The sequence below is a fragment of the Arachis duranensis genome, chromosome 1 (genome assembly GCF_000817695.3).
Source record: "Arachis duranensis cultivar V14167 chromosome 1, aradu.V14167.gnm2.J7QH, whole genome shotgun sequence".
Lineage (NCBI taxonomy): Eukaryota > Viridiplantae > Streptophyta > Magnoliopsida > Fabales > Fabaceae > Arachis > Arachis duranensis.
Window position 1 is genome coordinate 92,393,054 of NC_029772.3, and position 20,560 is coordinate 92,413,613.

Here is a 20,560-nt window from a genome sequence, read left to right on the forward strand (position 1 = left end):
CTATTAGTAGTAACTAACACTTTTATTTGTCTAGTCTTAGGTAAATAGAGATAGTTAGAACATATATTTATTTGTTTATTACTTTTGTTAATACCATTGAATCTTATCTTTTCTTTTCACCATGAGCTATCACCCTTTTGGCTTGGAATTTGGTTGTTATCATGTTGTAGGGGATGACAATATCAACAGTGGATCGCATCAAAGTATGGGAGGCCAAATTGAAAGAGGGTTACAAGCAAGTAATTCTTGGCAATAAGGACATTCGCACAAACCATATGATCCTAATGCCTCTCAACCTCTCATACCTAATAGGACACCCCGTCATTATAACCTTTCCCCCCCCCACATGTGTATGCCCCATATCCTCTACATGAACCACAAACACTAAGTGCCCAAGCCCCTTTATTATTTGAACCATCAACACCCCTTCATTCACCATACCTGTCATCATACATGGAGCAACCTAACTTCCACCATCAACCTGCTCAAAGCAACCTCCCTCATGGAAAGAGCGATCTCCATGCCTTTATTCAAGAACAACGAGAATTTCAAAGGAAACAAGACAATTACATAGCAACCATTGTCGAAACTTTATCTCATTTGACTCTTTCTCCTTCAAACACTCAAAATACCCATCAAGCTTCTACCTCTAGCGGTCTACCTTCTCAACCTCAACCAAACCCAAAGGGAAGCATTAATGCTATCACCCTTAGGAGTGGTACCAAGTTAAATGAAGTTAGTCTCGAGCCTACAAGTTTGAGCAAGGAACCCCACAATAAAGAAATAGAAGAAGAAGTAGAGGTGATTGGAGATGAGAAGGAAAATATTGCAAGAGACGAGGAGGAACTATTAAAGGTCAAGGAGCCCAAAAGGAAGAACCCTCTTGAAGAGCCTACACCAATTTCTTTTCCAAGGTTGGCTACAAAGGCTAAGAAGCATGAAGACCTTGACCCCAATGTGGTGGAGATTTTCAAGAATGTGAAAGTTACCGTTCCTCTTTCTCAAGCCATCAAACAAGTTCCAAAATACACCAAATTTCTAAAGGATGTTTGCACCCACAAAAACAAAATTGATGAGCTGAACAAAAGCCTAATGAATGACTCTATCTCTTATCTCATTCCAGAAAAATGATTCCGGTCATTGTTTGGTAACTTGTGTGATTGGTGGAACGGAGTTCACGAATTGCATGTGTGATTTGGGAGCTTGTGTGAGCATTATGCCCCTCCCTGTCTATGAGAAGTTGAACTTGTCACCATTGAAGAGGTCTGGAGTAAGATTTGTGTTGGCGGACAAAAGTATTGTGTCGGTTGTAGGAATTGCGGAGAATGTATTGATCAATATCCAAGGGTTGCTATTTCCGGTGGATTTTCACATTTTAGAGACCCCTCTAATTGATTCGAACTGGCCATCCTCTATTCTCATTGAGAGACCATTTTTGAAGACATCTCGATTCAAGTTAGATGCATTTTCGGGAACTTACTCATTCAAGGCCGATGAGAAAATGCGCTCTCTATGCGCCTGCACAGAAGTGTGCGTCCGCACACCACCTTGCGCACCCTCGGCTGGGAGCGCGAGCACGTCCTGTGCTCATGAACCCCTAACAAAATTCGCCCCTGTGCGTGCGCACGTACTTGGGTGCGTACGCACACATGACCCTTTCCCAAGTAAAATAAGAAAACCGCTCTCTATGCGAGCGCACAGTCTTGTGTGTCTGCACACCTCGTTACACCCCCTCTGCCAGGGGCGTTCGCACGTCTGGTGCGTCCGTATCCCCCTTTGTTTCGCTTGCTCTGCGCGTGCACGGACCTGTGTGCGCACGCACAAGCCTCGATCTGGGCATTAAACACGGCAAAAACCCTGGTGAGCCAACAACTCTTTTCTTTCTTCTCCCTCCTTTGTTGCTGCCCTGCCCCGCCCAATCTCCTTTCGACGTCCTACCGCCGTCAGCTACCGCCACCTATCTTTCTCTCTCTTCTCTCTTTATTCTTCCTTTCTTTCTTCTCTTTCTCTTTTCTTTCTCTACCACCGAAGAGCTTCTCTACCTTAGTGGAACTTTGGTGTGTCTTCGGTAAAGCTAACCGCCGTGACCTCGTAGTGGCTATCACAAGTGCCACTGTTTCATCTTCTCGTCTCGCATTCTTCATCCTTTGACTTTCAGGTCTTTATTTCTTTTCATGTTAATTTTTGAGCTTGTTTTAACTTTATTTGAATGAATTAGATTGAGTTTATTGCTTTGTTTAATTATCTTTGTATTGCAAGTGTTTGATCTCTGAATTGTTGGGTTGTTATTAATTGAATTTGAGCTTAAATGTGATAAGTTTGCACAAGGCACATTAAGTGTTCGATGAAATGCATAAGTGAAACTTTTGTTTGATTCATATGAAATGGTTATCATATGCTCTCAACTTATCTCTTGTTTGGCATATTTTATGATTTGTGCAACTTCAAATGTGATTTTTGATGATGATTAACTTGAATTTATCAATGCATTCCCTTGTTTCTTGAACTTGAAGTTCCAAACACCCATGTCTTACATGACTTTTGATCCTTTGTTAATGGGTGACTTGTTTCTGAATGCATTGATCTTAATTGAATTCAATTTTTCATTGTTCATCTTAGCAATTGAATTGAGTAATTACATTACAAGTGTTCATTCCTTGATGTCTTTATCAAACATCTTTTGCTCTAACTTAAGCACATTGTTTATGTGATTCTCACACCTTCAGGATGAACAAATGACATTTCACTTTGCTTAAATGGTTATTGTTGTTGTTGTACACCCTTTTTAATAATTAACTTTCATGTCCACAACCCGAATACCCATTTCCTCAAAGAATTCAATTAAGTCATCTTGTGCTTGTTTAAGTTTGCTTGCATCTTAATTCTTTACACTTGCAACTTAAACACTTGACTGAGAAGCATTAAGCTTTGATTATTTAGTAGTGTGATTGCCGTTTTAACCGGCCGGTATGTGTGTTCTAACCGTGCGTACTCTTGGAATGCACACATTGTCTTCTCAAATCACACTATTTTGAAAGCTTCTTAATTAAGAATCTTAATTTTTCTGGACATTATTTGTGCTTCCTCACTGATCTTGTTTTGTTGATACCATGTGATCTTGAAATATTTTGTTTTTATTTCTCATTTTTAGGATGCGCAAGAAAGGAAAAGCGCCAGTTCCACAACCGGTGGACCCGGAGAATACTCTTCCATGTCCCTCCTATTGTCAGAGCGACAAACCGAACACATTTGCCAATCAAAGAGTTGAATGTGGAGGAAGACAGTAAAAAATGATCAACCCATGCCCCAGTGCCCACCAGCTGAAGGTGGAGCCCCCTAGTTCTCATTCTCCCGGATTATACGCATGCACGGAGGACCGTGCATTGATTAAGTGGGGGGGAGGATCGGCAACTTTGAGGGGGTAAAATTCTTTTCTTAGACACTTTGCAATGCCTTCTAGTTTCTTTCTTCATTTTTGAAATTTTGTCATTATTGTACTTTACTTGGTTTGTTTGTATATATTTTAGTCACTTATAGTTTTATGGTAGTAAATATTTGCATGTTGCATGGTAGAGTAAATAAGTTTGGTAAAACAATAAGAAATTTTCATGAAATGTCTCTTAGGGTGTTCCATTAATTGAATTGAAAAAAAAATTTCAATTTGCTTGAGGCATCTTTTTTCATGGAACATAGAAAAAAGCGAGAACAAAACATTTAGTGAGATTTGAGCCTTAATGGTGTGGTTGCACATTTTCAACCACAAAGATTTGTTCTTGTGTGCTATATTCCTTTCATGATTGTGATCTTAGATTTGCTTAAATCTTTATGTCCTTTATTTGATGTCTTGAATGCATTTAGTATGATTGAGACCATTTTTGAAAATAAACTCACTAACCTATATCGCCAACCTTTATATTTGCCTTTGTAACCCACTTTTGAGCCTTTTAATGTCCCTTTGTTCTAATTTGAAGCACATAATTCTCCCTAAGAGAAAAACCAGTAATGTCCATGAATTGTGTCTTTGATTAGCTTGGGTTGAGCATTATGTGTTACTTAAGTGTGGGGGAAGTTGGTTGGGGAGCATTGGTGATGAATGTACATTGGGTTTCATTATGAAAATTTGAAAAAATGGGTAAACACTCATGCATTCATTACTTGAAGCATATGCATCTCTTGTTAATGACAAAAGAGAAAATTTTGGTATATATACTTTCTTTAAAAAAAAATCACCAATAATAAAAATTCTGAATAAAGAGTGCATATGTGTGAGATCTGTAAAAGAAAATGTACGAGTGAATATGAGATAAGAGATAAATGGAAAGTTAGGTTGTTTTGTTATGTGTACATAGCTTGATATAGAATTAGGTGGTTTGCTTGAGCTAATCAAAGATCTAATTCACTAAGTCCACTTAACCATATTAATCCTACCTTAACCTTAGTCCCATTACAACCCTATATTTGTGTTTATGCATCAAGTATTAGTTGATTGTTAGATGACTTGAAAATCTTTGAAAAACATGATTAAAGGAGAATTGAGTGATTATGCCCTAAACACTGAGCGATTCGAGTGTATACACATCCGGTGAGGGGTTCTATCGCTCAATTCTATGTTCTCATCTTTTATAGCGCATCTTCTTGTAATTATGAGTTAGTATTGAAAATCTCAATTCAAATCTTTGGATGTTAATCATATTGAGTTGACTCTTTGCCTTGGCCCTAAGGCTTGCTTGGGATTGATTGGAATTTCATGGTTTGTTTTTGCCAAATTTCAATAGAGTATACATGAATAGGTAATATCTAGGATAGTTGCATGCATCTAGTAGGACATTGAATAAGTTGTTTACCCTTTCCGTTCATCTCCTTTGATTGTGATTAGCATGAGGACACGCTAGTGTTTAAGTGTGGGAGAATTGATAAATCCACATTTGACGATGAATTTTGGTTAGAATTGAGTGGATTTCAACATATAAACCTACACTTATTCCCTTAAATAGCATGCTTTTGAGTTTTTCTCCTAAATTATGCTTGATTGTGAAAACATGCTCTTTTATACTTAATTTGATCAAGTTTATCCTATTTGCATTCCATTCGATACCTTGATATTATTTGTGAGTGATTTCAGATATAAAAGGTAGGAATGACTTGGTGAGAATGGAAGGAGAGCATGCAAGAGGGAGGAAGCATGAAGAAAAAAAAGGAGAAAAGTATCGCGAAGTGTGCACAGCCTTTTGTGCGTACGCACAGCCTGAGAATTCGGCCAAGTGTGCGTATGCACAGGTACCAACGCGTGACTCCATTAAAAAACCACGTAGCTCGCGTTTTAGGGGCTCAGGAGACCCAAATCTGATGGCCTAGAACTCATATTGGAGGGGCAACACTTGAAGGAACATAGCATATCATTAGAAGTAGTTTTTAGATAATAGTAGGAGGCTTTAGGTAGATTTTTCTTTAAGTTTTCTCTCAACACCATTAGGGTTTACATTTCAATTGCCATTTTCCATTTTTGATCTTGGACTTTTGCTTGCCTCCATTGTAAGTATTTCTTAATTACTTCCTTTTAAATCTACAATTTTGATACTCTTCTTGTAGTTAAAGACATATAGTTAATACATATACTTGTTGGCAATTTGAATTTCTTGTTGATGATTTTGATGATTGATGATTGTTATATGCTTGTTTGAGTTAGTATTGTTGATTTTGATCAATTGTTGCTAATAATTTTAAGCATTTTCTCAATTTTCTCAAGTCTAATGTTTATGTCCACCAAGTGTTTGTGGAAATGTCAATTTTTATTATGGGCTAAATTTTCACCTCTTGGCTTGGGAAAAATGAGCATATGGGTTCCTAGAGTTGGAATGTCCAACATTTAGTGATGATTCTTAGATGGTTAATTGTCCTTGTTTCCACTAATACTAACTTATTGCTAAGGCAATCAGCAAGTGAGTTAGGATTTGTGGATTAAGAATAACTATGCTCACTTGACCTACTCTTCGATGTTAAGAGTTAACTAAGTGAGATTAATCCATCATAATTGTCATAATTGTGGTTACAACAAGGAAAGAATCCCATAGTTCATCCCAAGTCAAGAATCCATTTATGCTTTGAATCACATACTCACACATACATCAATCACTTTTATATTTTACTTGTCCATATTACATAGATAGTTCTTTAATTCCTTTATTAGTTTATTAATTACAATTTTGAGTGTTCTTTCATTCCTTTAATTGTTTATCTCTTTATTGAAAATCTCTTTTGCCTTCATAACCGAAATTGTGCACTTATGGTCACTAGTCCTTGGGAGATGACTCGGGATTCTACTCCAAGATTTAAATTGGTTTTGAATTGTGATATCTCTAATCTAAACTTTGGTTGTGAGTCGCCTTGTTGGTCGGGACTATACATGTAGCACTAAATTCCATCTTTCCTCCCCTTTTTAGAACAAAGAGAATTCCTAATCGACAATCCAGCAAGCACCAAAAGTCAATAAAACAATACTTGCTTTTGCATTTCTTTAAAATATATTATTAAGAAACGTCATGTTACCATTTAACTGATGCTTGGAAGGTAATTTTTTGGACCTTTCCATCAAATTCAAACACCAATAGATTGTGTATCTACAATTTACACTGTGTTATCTCGCAGGCGTGGACATGTTACAGCTGATGTTCCTTAACCAGGCACCCCAGCTTATATTGTTAAGGTTGGTGGTTTTAACCTTTTCTCTGTAATCTGATTTAGTTGGCGTTGTTTTTTGTTCTTAGGTTGCTCCCATGATAAGGATAACTTGAGTAAGCCTGAATTTGTTAGTGCACCAGCAATCTGTTTTACTTATTTTGTATCTCACCATGCAAGCTTTCTTGCCCGTGATTGAATTTTTTGGTTTCGAGACAAACTTGAGATATTTAAGGTCAAGCATTTTGCCTCTTTGATTTTGATCACTGGGCTATTGTTCCTGGAGATCCTTTGGACAAAAGCATTGTTTTGTGTCCACTTGAACCAGCACCAGTTCAACATCTTGCCCGTGAGTAGGGAGTTGGATGTTTTGTCACGGAATCATGTTTGCTTTAACCTCTATTATAGTATTGTTAAATTTTGTGACACAGAAAGAATGCAAATTTAGTATGGTTGAACAATATATTGAGGATTATAGTTGATAATACACTTTGTTTATGTTTTGAATTATATTGACTTGCTTGTTTATAATACTTTCTTTTAATTTTATAATACGATAAATTTGTTTATTTTTTGTAATATAATAAATATTCGAATACAAATTAGATAAAAATTTGCATTTATTAAATTTATATTTATTTTGTATGAAAATAGGTTTTTTTGTAATGAAAAAATCTAAAAAAAAAATCTATTTTATCTTACTGACGGATTTTCTGTCTATATTCAGTGTTTGGAATGGTATTCCAAGGCTCAAATTACTGACGAAATATCTGTTGCTAATTACTGACAGAAAATCCGTTGAAAATTTTGTCTCTAATTACCGATGGAAAATTTGTGGAAAAATCTATCTCTAATTACCGACGAAAAATTCGTTGAAAAGTTTGACGCCCAAAGGAAATGGAGGGGATAATTTATTGAGAGAAAATCTGTCAATAACAAGCAAAATTCTGTCGGTAAATAATTTTCGACGAGGCCTTTATAGAGGGACGAAATTAGTTGGTAACCAAAAATTTGTCTGTAATGAAGACTAAATCTATTTGTAAATCTGTCTGTATTAAGCAATTTTCTAGTTGTGGAAGATTACAAGTCAAGGAATGTAAATATACGGTCACATGTTTTTTTTTCAAGAGAAAAATAGTCAAGTTAGAGGTTAAACTATGCTGCATAAGATGTTTTTACAAAAATGGAGGCTAAAATCATAATGAAGACTCATACCAGCTGAGGCAAATGCAAGTATGAACCATCCACTAAAAAATCACATGTGTTACTTGATGCGTGAGCATCTTTCTTATCTTTTCCTAGTGAATTTGCACTTAAATTGTTGAGTTTAATCAAGATTAATTATCTTTTAGCCACTATAGATGCTACTTTGAGTCTTGTGCAATTCTGTTTATTTTAGGTAGCATTCAACTGGATTTGATGGAGTTTCTGCAGCACAAGAATTGAAGGAAAAAAACCAGCGAGGAGTGACGCGTGCGCGTACTTGACGCGTGCGCGTGGCTGACGCGTACGCGTGATTTGAAGATTTGCACGACGACGCGTGCACGTACTTGACACGTACGCGTGACACGCGAAAAATATTATCAATGCATACACGTGACTGATGCGTACGCGTGACATGCGTCACGTGCAGAAAACGCTGGGGGCGATTTCTGGGCTTCTTTTGACCCAGTTTTTAGCCCAAAAAACATAGATCAGAGGCTACAGAGTGAAGGAATCAAGTAGTCCCCATCTATCAATTGAAGACTTGCTGATTCCCATAATTAATTTTGATTTAAATTTAATTTTAAAATAGGAAAATATATTTTTTAGTTTTAGAAAGTAGATTTTAAATTTATTAGGATTAGATATAAAAGGATTTGGAATTAGTTAACTTTGGATTCCATCAGATTGGAACTGAGTATATTTTACCTGAATCCTTATTTTCTCTCTGAACCATGAGCAAATAAACCTCCACTGTTAAGGTTAGGAGCTCTGTCTATTATATGGATTGATACTATTATTTTTATATTTTAATTCATGTTTTGATTTATATTTCAATAATTGTTTTCGTTCTTTATTTTATGAATTTGGGTGGAACGGAAGTATGACCCATGTTCTAATTAAGTTCTTGTATAACTTGGAAAAGCTCTTTACTTGAACAACAGCTTGAAAATATATTATCCTGAATTTCTAATTGTTTGTATTTAACGGGATACGTGACATATAATCCCCTTATTTTTGGATAATTAGGATTCTTGTGGCATATAAACTGGAATTTGATCATTACCCTCTAATTGGAATTAATTGACCAAGGAATTGACAGTTGATGAATTTTAGAGGAGACTAGGAAGGTCTAAGGAATTAGGGTCTAGTCACAAATAGTTTGCCATGAATTAAATCTTACATGATTAAAATAATTAATAAGAAAATTCGATCAGGAAAATAGATAACTCTGAAGCCTTAACTGTTTCTCAATATTTGCTTTCCAACTTATTTACGTGTCTATCTTTTGATATTCTGAGTTACTGTTTAATGCTCTTTGAACATCCAAACACTCTTTTCTGCTTGCCTAACTAAGTAAATCATTCAACCATTGTTGCTTAATCCATCAATCCTGGTGGGATCGACCCTCACTCACATGAGGTATTACTTGGTACGACCCGGTGCACTTGCTGGTTAGTCTGTGGTTAGAAAATCCGCACCAAGTTTTTGGCGCCGTTGCCGGGGATTGATAGTGATTAATAATTATTAGTTATTTGATTGCTTAGATTAGGAATTTTAATTTTAATTTTATTTAATTTTTATTTAAAAATTTTCGAAAAAAAATTTCTAGCACTAATATTTTTGGTGATTGCTGAAATTAAGTTTGGTGTTTCCTAGTTCAGGTTACCTCGCTGGGAATTCTCTACACTCTGACGTAGAGAGTTTTATTTTTTTCTTGTTTTCTGTTTGTTTATGTGCAGGAACAGAGACAAAGAACATCTCTTAAACTTTGATCCTGAACCTGAAAAGACTTTCAGGCGACGTTTACAACAGGCAAGACTTTACAAGGCTGCAGAATCCACTATGGATCCTAACAATGCTGATAATGCCAATGTGACAAATCCAAATGGGAATGAGCAACAAAGGAGAGTACTTGGCTCTTAATTTGCTCCTACTGCAGATCTTTATGGAAAAAGCATTGTGGTGCCTCCTATAGCTACAAACAACTTTGAGTTGAAGCCATAATAGGTCACCTTGGTGCAACAAAATTGCCAGTATCATGGTCTTCCCCACGAAGACCCAAATAAGTTTATCTCTAGTTTTCTGCAGATTTGTGATACTGTGAAGACAAATGGGGTGAACCCAGAGGTGTACAAACTCATGCTCTTCCCATTTGCTCTGAGGGATGGAGCAAAGCTATGGTTAGATTCCCAACCCAAGGAGAGTTTGGATACTTGGAACAAGGTTGTTACTGAGTTTCTCACTAAATTGTTTCCACTAAAGAAGCTGACTAAGCTTAGGGTGGAGGTTTAGACCTTCAAGCAGAAGGATGGTGAAACTCTGTATGAAGCTTGGGAGAGATACAAGCTACTGACTAGGCAATGTCCTCTAGACATATTCTCCAAATGGACCCAACTAGACATCTTCTATGAAGATTTGGGTGAAATGTCTAAGATGTGCTTAGATAATTCTGCAGGTGGTACATTGCACAAGAAAAAGACACCAAAAGAGACTATTGAGCTTATTGAATTGGTTGCTAGTAACCAATACTTATACTCATATAATAGGAATCCTGTGAACTCTGAGACCTCTCAGAAGAGAGGCGTGTTGGAAGTGGAAGCTGTTAATACTCTTCTTGTTTAGAACAAGCTTATGTCTCAGCAAATAAATCTACTTACTTAGCAGATGGGTGACATGCAAGTCTCAGTTATTAACACCCAAAATCCACCCAAAGAGGTCTCTTATGACATGATAGGTAGCTTTGTGCAAAATGATAATTATGATTATGCTCAACCCTCTTCTGAACAGGTCAATTAGATGGGGAGTGCTCCTAGAAATCCCAATAATAATCCTTATTCCCAGACCTACAATCAAGGATGGAGAAATCACCCAAATTTTGGGTGGAGGGACCAACCTCAGAGACCTCAGAACTTCAACAATAATTCTCAGGGCGGCTTCCAACAGAATAATTATAATAACCGCCAATTTCAATCTCATCAACAACAACCACCTCCACAGGCAAATTCTAAATCCCAAGAAGCTTCTAATTGGGAAATGATGAGGAGTTTTGTGCAGGAAACTAGAGCATCAATTAAGAATTTGGAGGTTCAGATAGGTCAAATAGCCATAAGAGTTAACGAAATTGATTAGAGGACCACTAATAGCCTTCCTGGTAACACAATTCCAAATCCAAGAGAGGAATACAAGGCTATCACCTTGATAAGTGGACAAGTGGCAAGTATTAAAGCATAAGTTAATGAGGAGCCAGTTGAAAAAAATTGCAAAGGTATTCAACTAAGAAGTGGTAAAGTAGCTGGCTCTGAAACTAAGGTCAATGAAGAGTTAGTGGAAAAAGAAGTTCCAGAGGAGAATAAGGAAGAAGTAGAGCACGCCCCTCCAAAGCGTGTGGACAACCCATTCCCAGATTCTTTTGACACTTATCCTACATTGCCAAAAGCTCCTGAGTACAAGCCTAAGATGCCGTATCCTCAGAGACTTCAAAAGGAGACCAAGGACAAGCAGTTTTCAAAGTTCTTGGAAGTTTTCAGAAAGTTGTAAATCAATATTCCTTTTGCTGAGGTTTTGAAGCAAATGCCTATCTATGTCAAGTTCATGAAAGAGCTATTGTCAAAGAAGAAGCGTTTAAAGGGAGATGAGACAGTAGTCCTGATTAAGGAATGTAGTGCTGTAATTCAGAATAACTTACCAAGGAAGATGCCAGATCCAGTGAGCTTTCAAATTCCAGGCACCATTGGGAGTACAACCTTTGAGAAAACATTATGTGATCTGGGGGCAAGCATAAATCTAATGCCTTTATCTGTGATGAAGAAGCTGCAAATCCAAGAGGCACAACCCACAAGGATAGCATTACAGATGACAGACAAATCTATGAAGCCTGCATACGGATTAGTGGAGAATATCTTGGTCAAAGTGGGTAAGTTCTTCCTCCCAGCAGACTTTGTGATTCTTGACACAGGCGGGGATAAGAATGCCTCTATAATTCTAGGAAGATCATTCCTAGCCACTGGAAGAGCTCTGATTGATGTAGAAGTGGGTGAATTAGTGCTTAGAGTGCATGATGAGCAACTAGTCTTTCATGTTTTTAAGGATGTACATTCAGCAGGTGAAGAAGAGAGGTGCATGCAGACTGAGCTTATTGATCCAACCCTTCAAAAACCCCCTGATGATGCACAACAGAATCTGCAGCTCAAATATCCTTTGGTGACAATCAATAAAATTCCTCCTGACATTAAACCTAAGTTTGGTGTTGGGAATGCATTATCCACCAAGGAAGAGGTCCCCAAAAAGAAGAAAGTACCCAGAGGATAGAGAAACAAAACGATCCCCACTGAAGGTTTCTCCCCTGGAATGAAAGTGGTGTTGACTAGAAATCCAACATAAATTTATATAGTAAACAGAATCCTCTCTCTAGAGCATATTGAGCTACGTTATGGAGACACAGGAAAGAAGTTCAAAGTAAGGGGTGAAGAGTTGAGTCCCTATGATCCTCCTCCTTAGAGGAGCTGAACGTCAAGCTAGTGACGAAAAAGAAGCGTTTGTCGGGAGGCAACCCGATAATTTCGTATCTTTAGTTATTTTCGTAGTAGTAGTTTTCTTATTTATCTGATTCTTATTGCGTTTTATCTGATCATGCAGCTATTTTAGAAGCAGGAATTGAATATTTCAAAAAAAAACAAAAAAGGAGAGAAGAGACGAAAAAGGCCGAAAGCTGCGCTGGAGTAGCGTAGGAACTATGCCTTATGCACAAACAAGATCACGCGTACGCGTGCATGTCGTTTACGCCTTGACCTTGAAAATCGGCGTAAATGGGTATTTGGCAGAAAGTTGCACAGGAGGGGAGCAGAAAGTGAGCTTTGCGCACAAATTGGCTCATCATGCGTATGCGTCCATGACGCGTGCGCGTCATTTGCACTTTTGACACTCCACGCGTACACGTCAAGCACGCGCACGCATGGATGAGTAAAATTGGCGTAAAAGGTGTTTTGGCCAGAAAGTTATGTTGGTGTGGGACTGGAACTATGTTGGGTGCACAAGCCCCACCACGCGGACACGTCCTTGACGCGTTCGCGTCGTTTTTCCATCCGGGCGTTAGGGACGCGTACGCGTCGCTTGAAGTTCGCGCGATCCACGCATATGTGTGCCTCACGCGTACGCGACGCATGCGATGCCCAATTGAACCACCTCAGCGCCTAATTTCAAATCATCCACCTCCCAAATCCTAATTCTCTCTTATTCTTTTGTCTTTTTATTCTTCTTTCATCATATTAATTACTTTTATGTCTCTCTCTGTTTCTAGTTCTTCTTTGCTCGAGGACAAATAAACCTTTAAGTTTGGTGTTGACGCTGCGCTTATGGCTTTTCTGTCTAGCACCAAAGGGAGAAGAATGTTCTTCATGAAGGAATGAGATGACCAACAGCATAACTGAGGTGGTTGAGTTCCTTTCATTCTATTTCTCCTCCATTCTTATTGTGTTATCTTCTGTTTTTTGTTGCTTTGATTGCTTGCATGATCTTTAGTAATATGATCAAAATTTTTTTGTCTCATGTATTACTCACTAAAGCTTGAATTCAAAAGAAAAAGAAGTGATGTATTGCATGAGAAATTGAGTTATATTTAAGAGTAGTCTTATTTACTTAAATGTGGTGGTATTATTTGTGATTTTTGAATGCATGATATGAACAATGCATATTTGAATTTGAATCAAGGGATGTTGATGTATAAGGAATAGAAATTTAGAAAATTATTATGACTTCTCTAAAATAAATAAAAATCTAACCCTTGAAGCAAAAGAAACAGCAAAAGAAAAAAATAATTAATAATAAAAGCAAGGTCCAAGGCTTTGAGCATCAATGACTAGGGAGGTCAGACATGATTAAAAGCTCAAAGAGTTGTTTCCCTAGTCATATGCTTGTGGTGTGATTGTGTCAAGTAATCCTTGAGATAGAACACTTAGAGTCAAGACCAAGTGCGTTTAACAGAGTATGCCAAAGGCTTTGAGCACCACTGTCTGGGAGTAACTGAAAGAAAAATCAGAACTTAAAGGGAGTTCTCTAGTTAAGTGCTTGTGGTGTTTCTGTGTCAAGTAACCCTTGAGACAAAATATTTAAAGTCACGGCTAGACTCAAGGTGCAAAGCACCAAAGAAAAATAAATTAAAGTAAATTTTGTTGTGTTCAAGGATTAAACTGAAATGTAAAAAGATAAGAGAATTCATAATATTATCCGGATTCTAATTCCGAATGATAGTAACATTCTTCTGATTCAAAGGAGAGTGAGATGCCAAAACTATTCAGGATTGCAGTTATAAACCCCACTATAAGAAGAGACATGAGCTTAATCGAACTTTCATTCTCATGCAAATTCACATCCTAAGCCTATATTAGTTTTGGTTGCTTGAGGACAAGTAACAGTTCAAGTTTGGTGTTGTGATGCGTGAGCATCTTTTTTATCTTTTCCTAGTGAATTTGCACTTAAATTATTGAGTTTAATCAAGAATTAATTATCTTTTAGCCACTATGGATGCTACTTTGAGTCTTGTGCAATTCTGTTTATTTTAGGTAGCATTCAGCTGGATTTGATGGAGTTTCTACAGCACAAGAATTGAAGGATAAAACCAGCGAGGAGCGACGCGTGCGCGTACTTGATGCGTGCACGTGATTTGGAGCTTTCCATGGCGACGCGTGCGCGTGGCTGACGCGTACGCGTGATTTGAAGATTTACACAGCGACGCGTGCGCGTACCTGACACGTACGCGTGACACGCGAAAAAGACTATCAACGCGTACGCATGACTGATGCGTACGCGTGACATGCGTCACGTGCAGAAAATGCTGGGGGCGATTTCTGGGCTACTTTTGACCCAGTTTTTAGCCCAGAAAGCGCAGATTAGAGGCTGCAGAGTGAAGGAATCAAGTGGTCCCATCCATCAATTGAAGACTTGCTGATTCCCATAATTAATTCTGATTTAAATTTAATTTTAAAATAGGAAAAGATATTTTTTAGTTTTAGAAAGTAGATTTTAAATTTATTAGGATTAGATATAAAAGGATTTGGAATTAGTTAACTTTAGATTCCATCAGATTGGAACTGAGTACATTTTACCTGAATCTTTATTTCTCTCTGAACCATGAGCAACTAAACCTCCACTGTTAAGGTTAGGAGCTCTGTCTATTGTATAGATTGATACTATTATTTTTATATTTTAATTCATGTTTTGATTTATATTTCAATAATTGTTTTTGTTCTTTATTTTATGAATTTGGGTGGAACGGAAGTATGACCCATGTTCTAATTGAGTTCTTGTATAACTTGAAAAAATTCTTTACTTGAACAACAGCTTGAAAACATATTATCCTGAATTTCTAATTGTTTGTATTTAATGGGATACGTGACATATAATCCCCTTATTTTTGGATAATTAGGATTCTTGTGGCATATAAACTGAAATTTGATCATCACCCTCTAATTGAAATTAATTGACCAAGAAATTGGCAGTTGATGAATTTTAGAGGAGATTAGGAAGGTCTAAGGAATTAGGGTCTAGTCACAAATAGTTTGTCATGAATTAAATCTTACATGATTAAAATAATTAATAAGAAAATTCGATCAGGAAAATAGATAACTTTGAAGCCTTAACTGTTTCTCAATATTTGGTTTTCAACTTATTTATGTGTCTATCTTTTGATATTCTGAGTTACTGTTTAATGCTCTTTGAACATTCAAACACTCTTTTCTGCTTGTTTAACTAAGTAAATCATTTAACCATTGTTGCTTAATTTATCAATCCTCGTGAGATCAACCCTCACTCACGTGAAGTATTATTTGGTATGATCCGATGCACTTGTCGATTAGTCTGTGGTTAGAAAATCCGCACCATTACTGTACACAGGCAAAAGTATCCAATTCGAAACAAGGGAACGGCTAAAGAGGTGAAGGTAATTAGAAGAAGGATAAGATGCAAAGAGAGTGAACAATTTTAATGGGATTAAATGCAGAAACTCACCAGGAAATTCAAAGCCGTATCACCTGTGAGAAAAGCAGCATTGACTTAATTATCAACTGCCATAGAAGAATTTGTATATAGTTTAGCTTTAAAGTTCTCTAATGTGATTGAAGATATCAAAGATAATTTCTAGATGATACTTACAAAACTTATGTTGTAATCTTTGATTGTTAGAAATGAAACTATTAGGAACCAAAATACAAGTGAACAATATTTAAAATTCTTTCATTAACAATAATCACAGGAAAGCAAAAATACATTTAGGTAAATAAAAAATAATAGTCAGACTTTATAATTAGAAGAAGTAATTAAAAATATCTATACATTAAAGAATAAATGCAAAGGATCCATTTTAAAACTGAGTCAAAGCTGCCTTTACATGCGCACCCAACACCCAGGGAGTAGCCATCAAGGTCTCAAAAGAGTGCCAACAATTGAAGAAATAATGAATTAAACAAACAATTTTAAATTTCAACAAAAAATTAGCACCAAATAATTTTTTTGGTATTTTGATACCTAAATTTCATAACAGTAATTCAATCCTGGAAGACATAGTCATTTGTAATAATGCATATAGTCTAAGATTATTTAAGAAAAATATATAGCAGCAAAAAATAACTTAAGAAATAATTACATCTAAATCCAAATATCTAACGCTTTAAATTTTAGATCAATTCATTATCTTCACAGTTTTTATATCTCAGAACTGGTAAACCTTAATCCCTAATTATTTCGTCAAATTTATCTTAAAATACGAGTTAGATAAAAACGAAGATAGAGTATCCGACAACGGAACAAAAACTAACAATACTTATTGGGATCAAGATCGATTTTATTGATGAATTCGCCATTTTACTTTGCGATTTTCATGACAAGAGCTGCAATCAATGCAATCAAGTTAGTTTTTTTAGCATAAAAAAGAATCAAACAATGAAAATTACAAAAAAACAACAACGATTAAAAATAAATACGAACCAGAATATGGATGGTGGGGTTGAGAACCTAGGGTTTGGAAGAGAAATCGAGAGAGATTGAAAATTTTTTAGCTCAAAGTGAGACAAATATGAAATTTTCAATTTTATCTCAAATCTAGGCATAGTAAATCGCACATTATAGAAGACACACGTACCTTCTTGAGCTTCTGAAGGATGGCAAAGACGGCGGTGCGGAAAGAATCGACATCATCACGGAGTTGGATGACATCACAGGTGGCATGGGAGACTCAAAGGAGCGCGGCGGTGCTGTGTTCCTCGAGGGAGGCGAGGATCTACTCGGAGATCCTATGGATTTTCATCATTGTGAAAGAGTGAGAAGGAGTAAGGCACAAAAAAAGAAAGAGCAGGAGTACTCTTCTGTTTAAACCCTAATCTAATACGAAAAACGTGTGAGAGATAGAGTGAATACAAAATAGGAAAAGAGGCGTTTTGATTTTTTTTCCGTTAAACGTGAAGCTATTACGTGGTTGAATAAGCTACGGATATTGTACAAGCTAGTATATATATATTGGTTTTTCACGATAGTTTTCAACCTAGTAAGTCAAAGATTAATCCGTCACGGTACTAAATTCTATTTAAGAGTTTGTTTTGGCTAATAAATTGTTACATATATTAAGTAGGACTCAAATCTTGAACACTTGTTTAAACAGATTAGTAAAATAAAATCACTAGATTAACTCAACTTAAATAGGTATCTGGGTATATTTTATCAAAATGAACTCATTTTTTTCTTCTTCTTGGTAATATCAAAGTGAGGTCATCTTTTGGACATGAATGATCCACCGTCTAATAACATGTGAGCCCACATTTAAGAAGGGGCCATGGTTACCATTGCAATGAATATGTGAAACACGGTGGCCCCAATTGCTTATACTAGCATCGACAATAGGACCTGTTGAATTCACTCCCTCTCCCTCAATCTCTTGGCTCTTGAAACATGCAAAGACAAACCACGCTTGCATGCATTCATGCATCCCCACACTACATCCACATACATCACTGTCTATCTATCTCTCTCTGTCGTAGGATGAGTTAGTATGTATGTGTTTGTAGATAGAGAACGGCAATTGCATTTTGCAATTGTCAATCGGCAATTGTACCCACAAGTTTGCACAATAATTAATGTATATGTGGGGATACAAACTTGCCTCTAGCTCAGGCTAAGGACTAAGGCATCAGGTTGTAGTACGTAGTAGTAATTAAAGGCCAAGTACTTTTGCACTCTTTTCATTATGCATGGATCATGCAATTTCATTTTGGACCGTGTTATTTGGGGGAGATTTTTTAGCCCAACCATTATTAGTATAAAATATATATTAAAAATAAATTAAATAATATATGTATTTATATATAAATATACGATTATTAATTTTAGCATATAAATAATAATTCTGTTATTAGTCACATGAAAAACAACAAAAAATGTTTGATAACAAAAAAGAAAAAAAATATTATTTGTACATTAAAATTAGTTATTAAAATCAGTCACTAATGTATTTATATATAAATATATATGTGGTTTAATTTATTTTTAATGTATATTTATATTCCAACATATATTTATACTAATGACTAATTTTGGTGGCTAATTTTAATGTACATGTAACATAACTAAAAAAAATTAGCCAAAATCAGCCTCTTATTTAACATTCATGCAATAATTATTATAATTTGTAACTATTAACAAATATTAAATAATAAGATAAGTTCTGATTTTGTTTTGTCTTTCTAATATTATTGTAAAAATAGAATTAGTAATTGGTATGTTTATCATTATTGCCCCCACTTTACTATTTCTTTCAAGTTATCAAATTAAAAACAAGTAAGCCTTATATTTTTAGCATAGAAAAACAATGTTTGTTTTTTCTGAACAACATAACAATAGGTTAAAAAAAAGTTAATTTTAATTTTAAAATTTAAATGTTAAATTAATTAAATTTATTCATGTTTAGTGGACCTGATATATAGCCTATTATTCACATTGTTAGCAATTTTCGTCGTCCAGTAGAATTGATACTAAAATCTTCGTCTAAACCTAATTAAGACGCTAGTTCGCGATATTTGGAGTTAACAACCTAATGTGTAGCAAAAAGCTATGTAAGATATATAGATTAATATTAATATATGATGGTAATGAATAAAGGTAACAAGTAATAATATAATAATAATGTACAAATGATCATTCCTAACCCTAAAAAAACTGCAGCATTTCGGTAATGCTGTGTCCAATAACTTCGGCTCTGATCTGTCCATATATAATATATATAAAATTATATATACTACTATAAGATTTTTTAATTAGATGATATATTAAACTTTGTCTAGTAAGAATTAATAATATTATTGTATATGTAAATGGTGGTGTTCCCTAAGTAGGACTCAGTTGTGTATGGGAGGCTTTCTCCTTGCCGGAGAATAATCCATCTCAACAATGTCTTCCATGTCAGGGTAGTAGTTCTCATCATCCTTCTTGCTCTTTGAAGAAGTAGCTTGTTTATTTACTTTTATACCCTCTGCTTCATTATTCACTACTTTCATATAATTTCTTGTGGTTCCATTATTTAATGCTGGGAGGTACTGCTCATCAGCTTCATCATTATTCTGTGCATATGGAGCATATATTATAAAGAGGAAAAATAACAAATTCCAAGGTTTAATTTTTTTTATTTTATTTTATTAGTTTGTTTAATGATCTATGATAATAAACCAACCTTTGAAATGGTGGTGAGGGTAGTAGTGGTAACAAGTTTCCTATTCTTTATCTTTCCTGCACCAACATAATAACATACAACAATAATATTCAATATGCTTAATAGTAATTAATTGATGCTCTTATATATAATTTTATACGGTACATAGGGAGATTAATTAATTAATTAGTACTAAACTACTAATTAACTAAATCAAGTAGTTGCATGTTGCATTGCTAAGCCAAACCAGAGGAATTAAAATGAATTAATAATAATAATAATTAACAAAATCTAGCGTAGCACTAATTTCTTTTCAGTATAACTACAAGAATTAGAAGTTGTGATAATATAAGATGGAATGAATTTCTTGGGGCAAAACTTGCAGGAAGGTAATTAATGAATAATAATAATACATTATTATCCTCTAATTTTGGTAATAAGATATAATAAGGAAGGTTTAAAGTGTTGTAAGTAGTTAATGGTGTCTAGGTCTATGGCGTCTAGGTCGATAGTAATCTTCATGAATGTATGATAAGGGGTTGTTTGAATTTGTGTGTACTCTTTTCTTCTTGTTGGTACCTGTGCATTCTTCTTCCTCTTTGAATTTGCATCCAATATTACTTCTTTTCAACAAAGCAGCACTTTCCTCCTCTTTCTGTATTCACAAATATATAATTCAAATTAATTAAACTTCTAATTAATAATTAACAAATTAATGAACTGAGGAGTTTATGTATGAACCTACATGTTGTTTGTTATGTTCCATTATAACTCGAATCCCTGCATGCACAAAATAAAACAAATAAATCAAGATTAAGTAGAAATAATGATGAAGTTGTGATATATGATGCTATTAATTAATTAATTACCTTGAGCTCTTGTAAGAATGAGTGACAAAAGAATAAGATAAGCTACAAAAGAAGGCTTCATCATCGTTTAATTAACTTCTTGAAGAACTTAATTAGAGAATTTGGAAGTTGTGTTGAGTAGTTG

The 20,560-nt window shown here is 35.4% G+C and overlaps 2 protein-coding genes across 2 annotated transcripts; one reads left to right on the forward strand and one right to left on the reverse strand.

Annotated features, from left to right (window-relative positions):
* The first annotated feature begins 453 nt into the window (after positions 1–453).
* Positions 454–17,242, forward strand: LOC107460436 (uncharacterized). Its single transcript, XM_016078804.1, has 3 exons — positions 454–1,017; positions 1,124–1,530; positions 16,999–17,242. Exons 1-3 carry the CDS (start codon positions 454–456, stop codon positions 17,240–17,242), a joined length of 1,215 nt encoding a protein of 404 aa, XP_015934290.1.
* Positions 17,243–19,015: 1,773 nt separating this feature from the next.
* Positions 19,016–20,560, reverse strand: LOC107461075 (uncharacterized). Its single transcript, XM_016079533.3, has 5 exons — positions 20,437–20,560; positions 20,313–20,347; positions 20,147–20,222; positions 19,589–19,644; positions 19,016–19,478 (listed from the first exon to the last, which is right to left on the reverse strand). The coding sequence occupies exons 1-5, from the start codon at positions 20,498–20,500 to the stop codon at positions 19,257–19,259; spliced, it is 453 nt and encodes a 150-aa protein (XP_015935019.1). The 5' UTR covers positions 20,501–20,560; the 3' UTR covers positions 19,016–19,256.

What these genes read in the sequence shown, in the direction of transcription:
- LOC107460436 (XM_016078804.1), top strand. Translation starts at nt 454, where the DNA reads ATGGAGCAACCTAACTTCCACCATCAACCTGCTCAAAGCAACCTCCCT. An exon ending in TTTCTCAAGCCATCAAACAA is followed by an intron (nt 1,018 to 1,123) that starts GTTCCAAAATAC and finishes ATCTCATTCCAG; the next exon opens with AAAAATGATTCCGGTCATTG. An exon ending in CTATGCGCCTGCACAGAAGT is followed by an intron (nt 1,531 to 16,998) that starts GTGCGTCCGCAC and finishes CGCACATTATAG; the next exon opens with AAGACACACGTACCTTCTTG.
- LOC107461075 (XM_016079533.3), bottom strand. Translation starts at nt 20,500, where the DNA reads ATGATGAAGCCTTCTTTTGTAGCTTATCTTATTCTTTTGTCACTCATT. An exon ending in TGGAACATAACAAACAACAT is followed by an intron (nt 20,223 to 20,312) that starts GTAGGTTCATAC and finishes TTGTGAATACAG; the next exon opens with AAAGAGGAGGAAAGTGCTGC. An exon ending in CCCTCACCACCATTTCAAAG is followed by an intron (nt 19,479 to 19,588) that starts GTTGGTTTATTA and finishes CCATATGCACAG; the next exon opens with AATAATGATGAAGCTGATGA.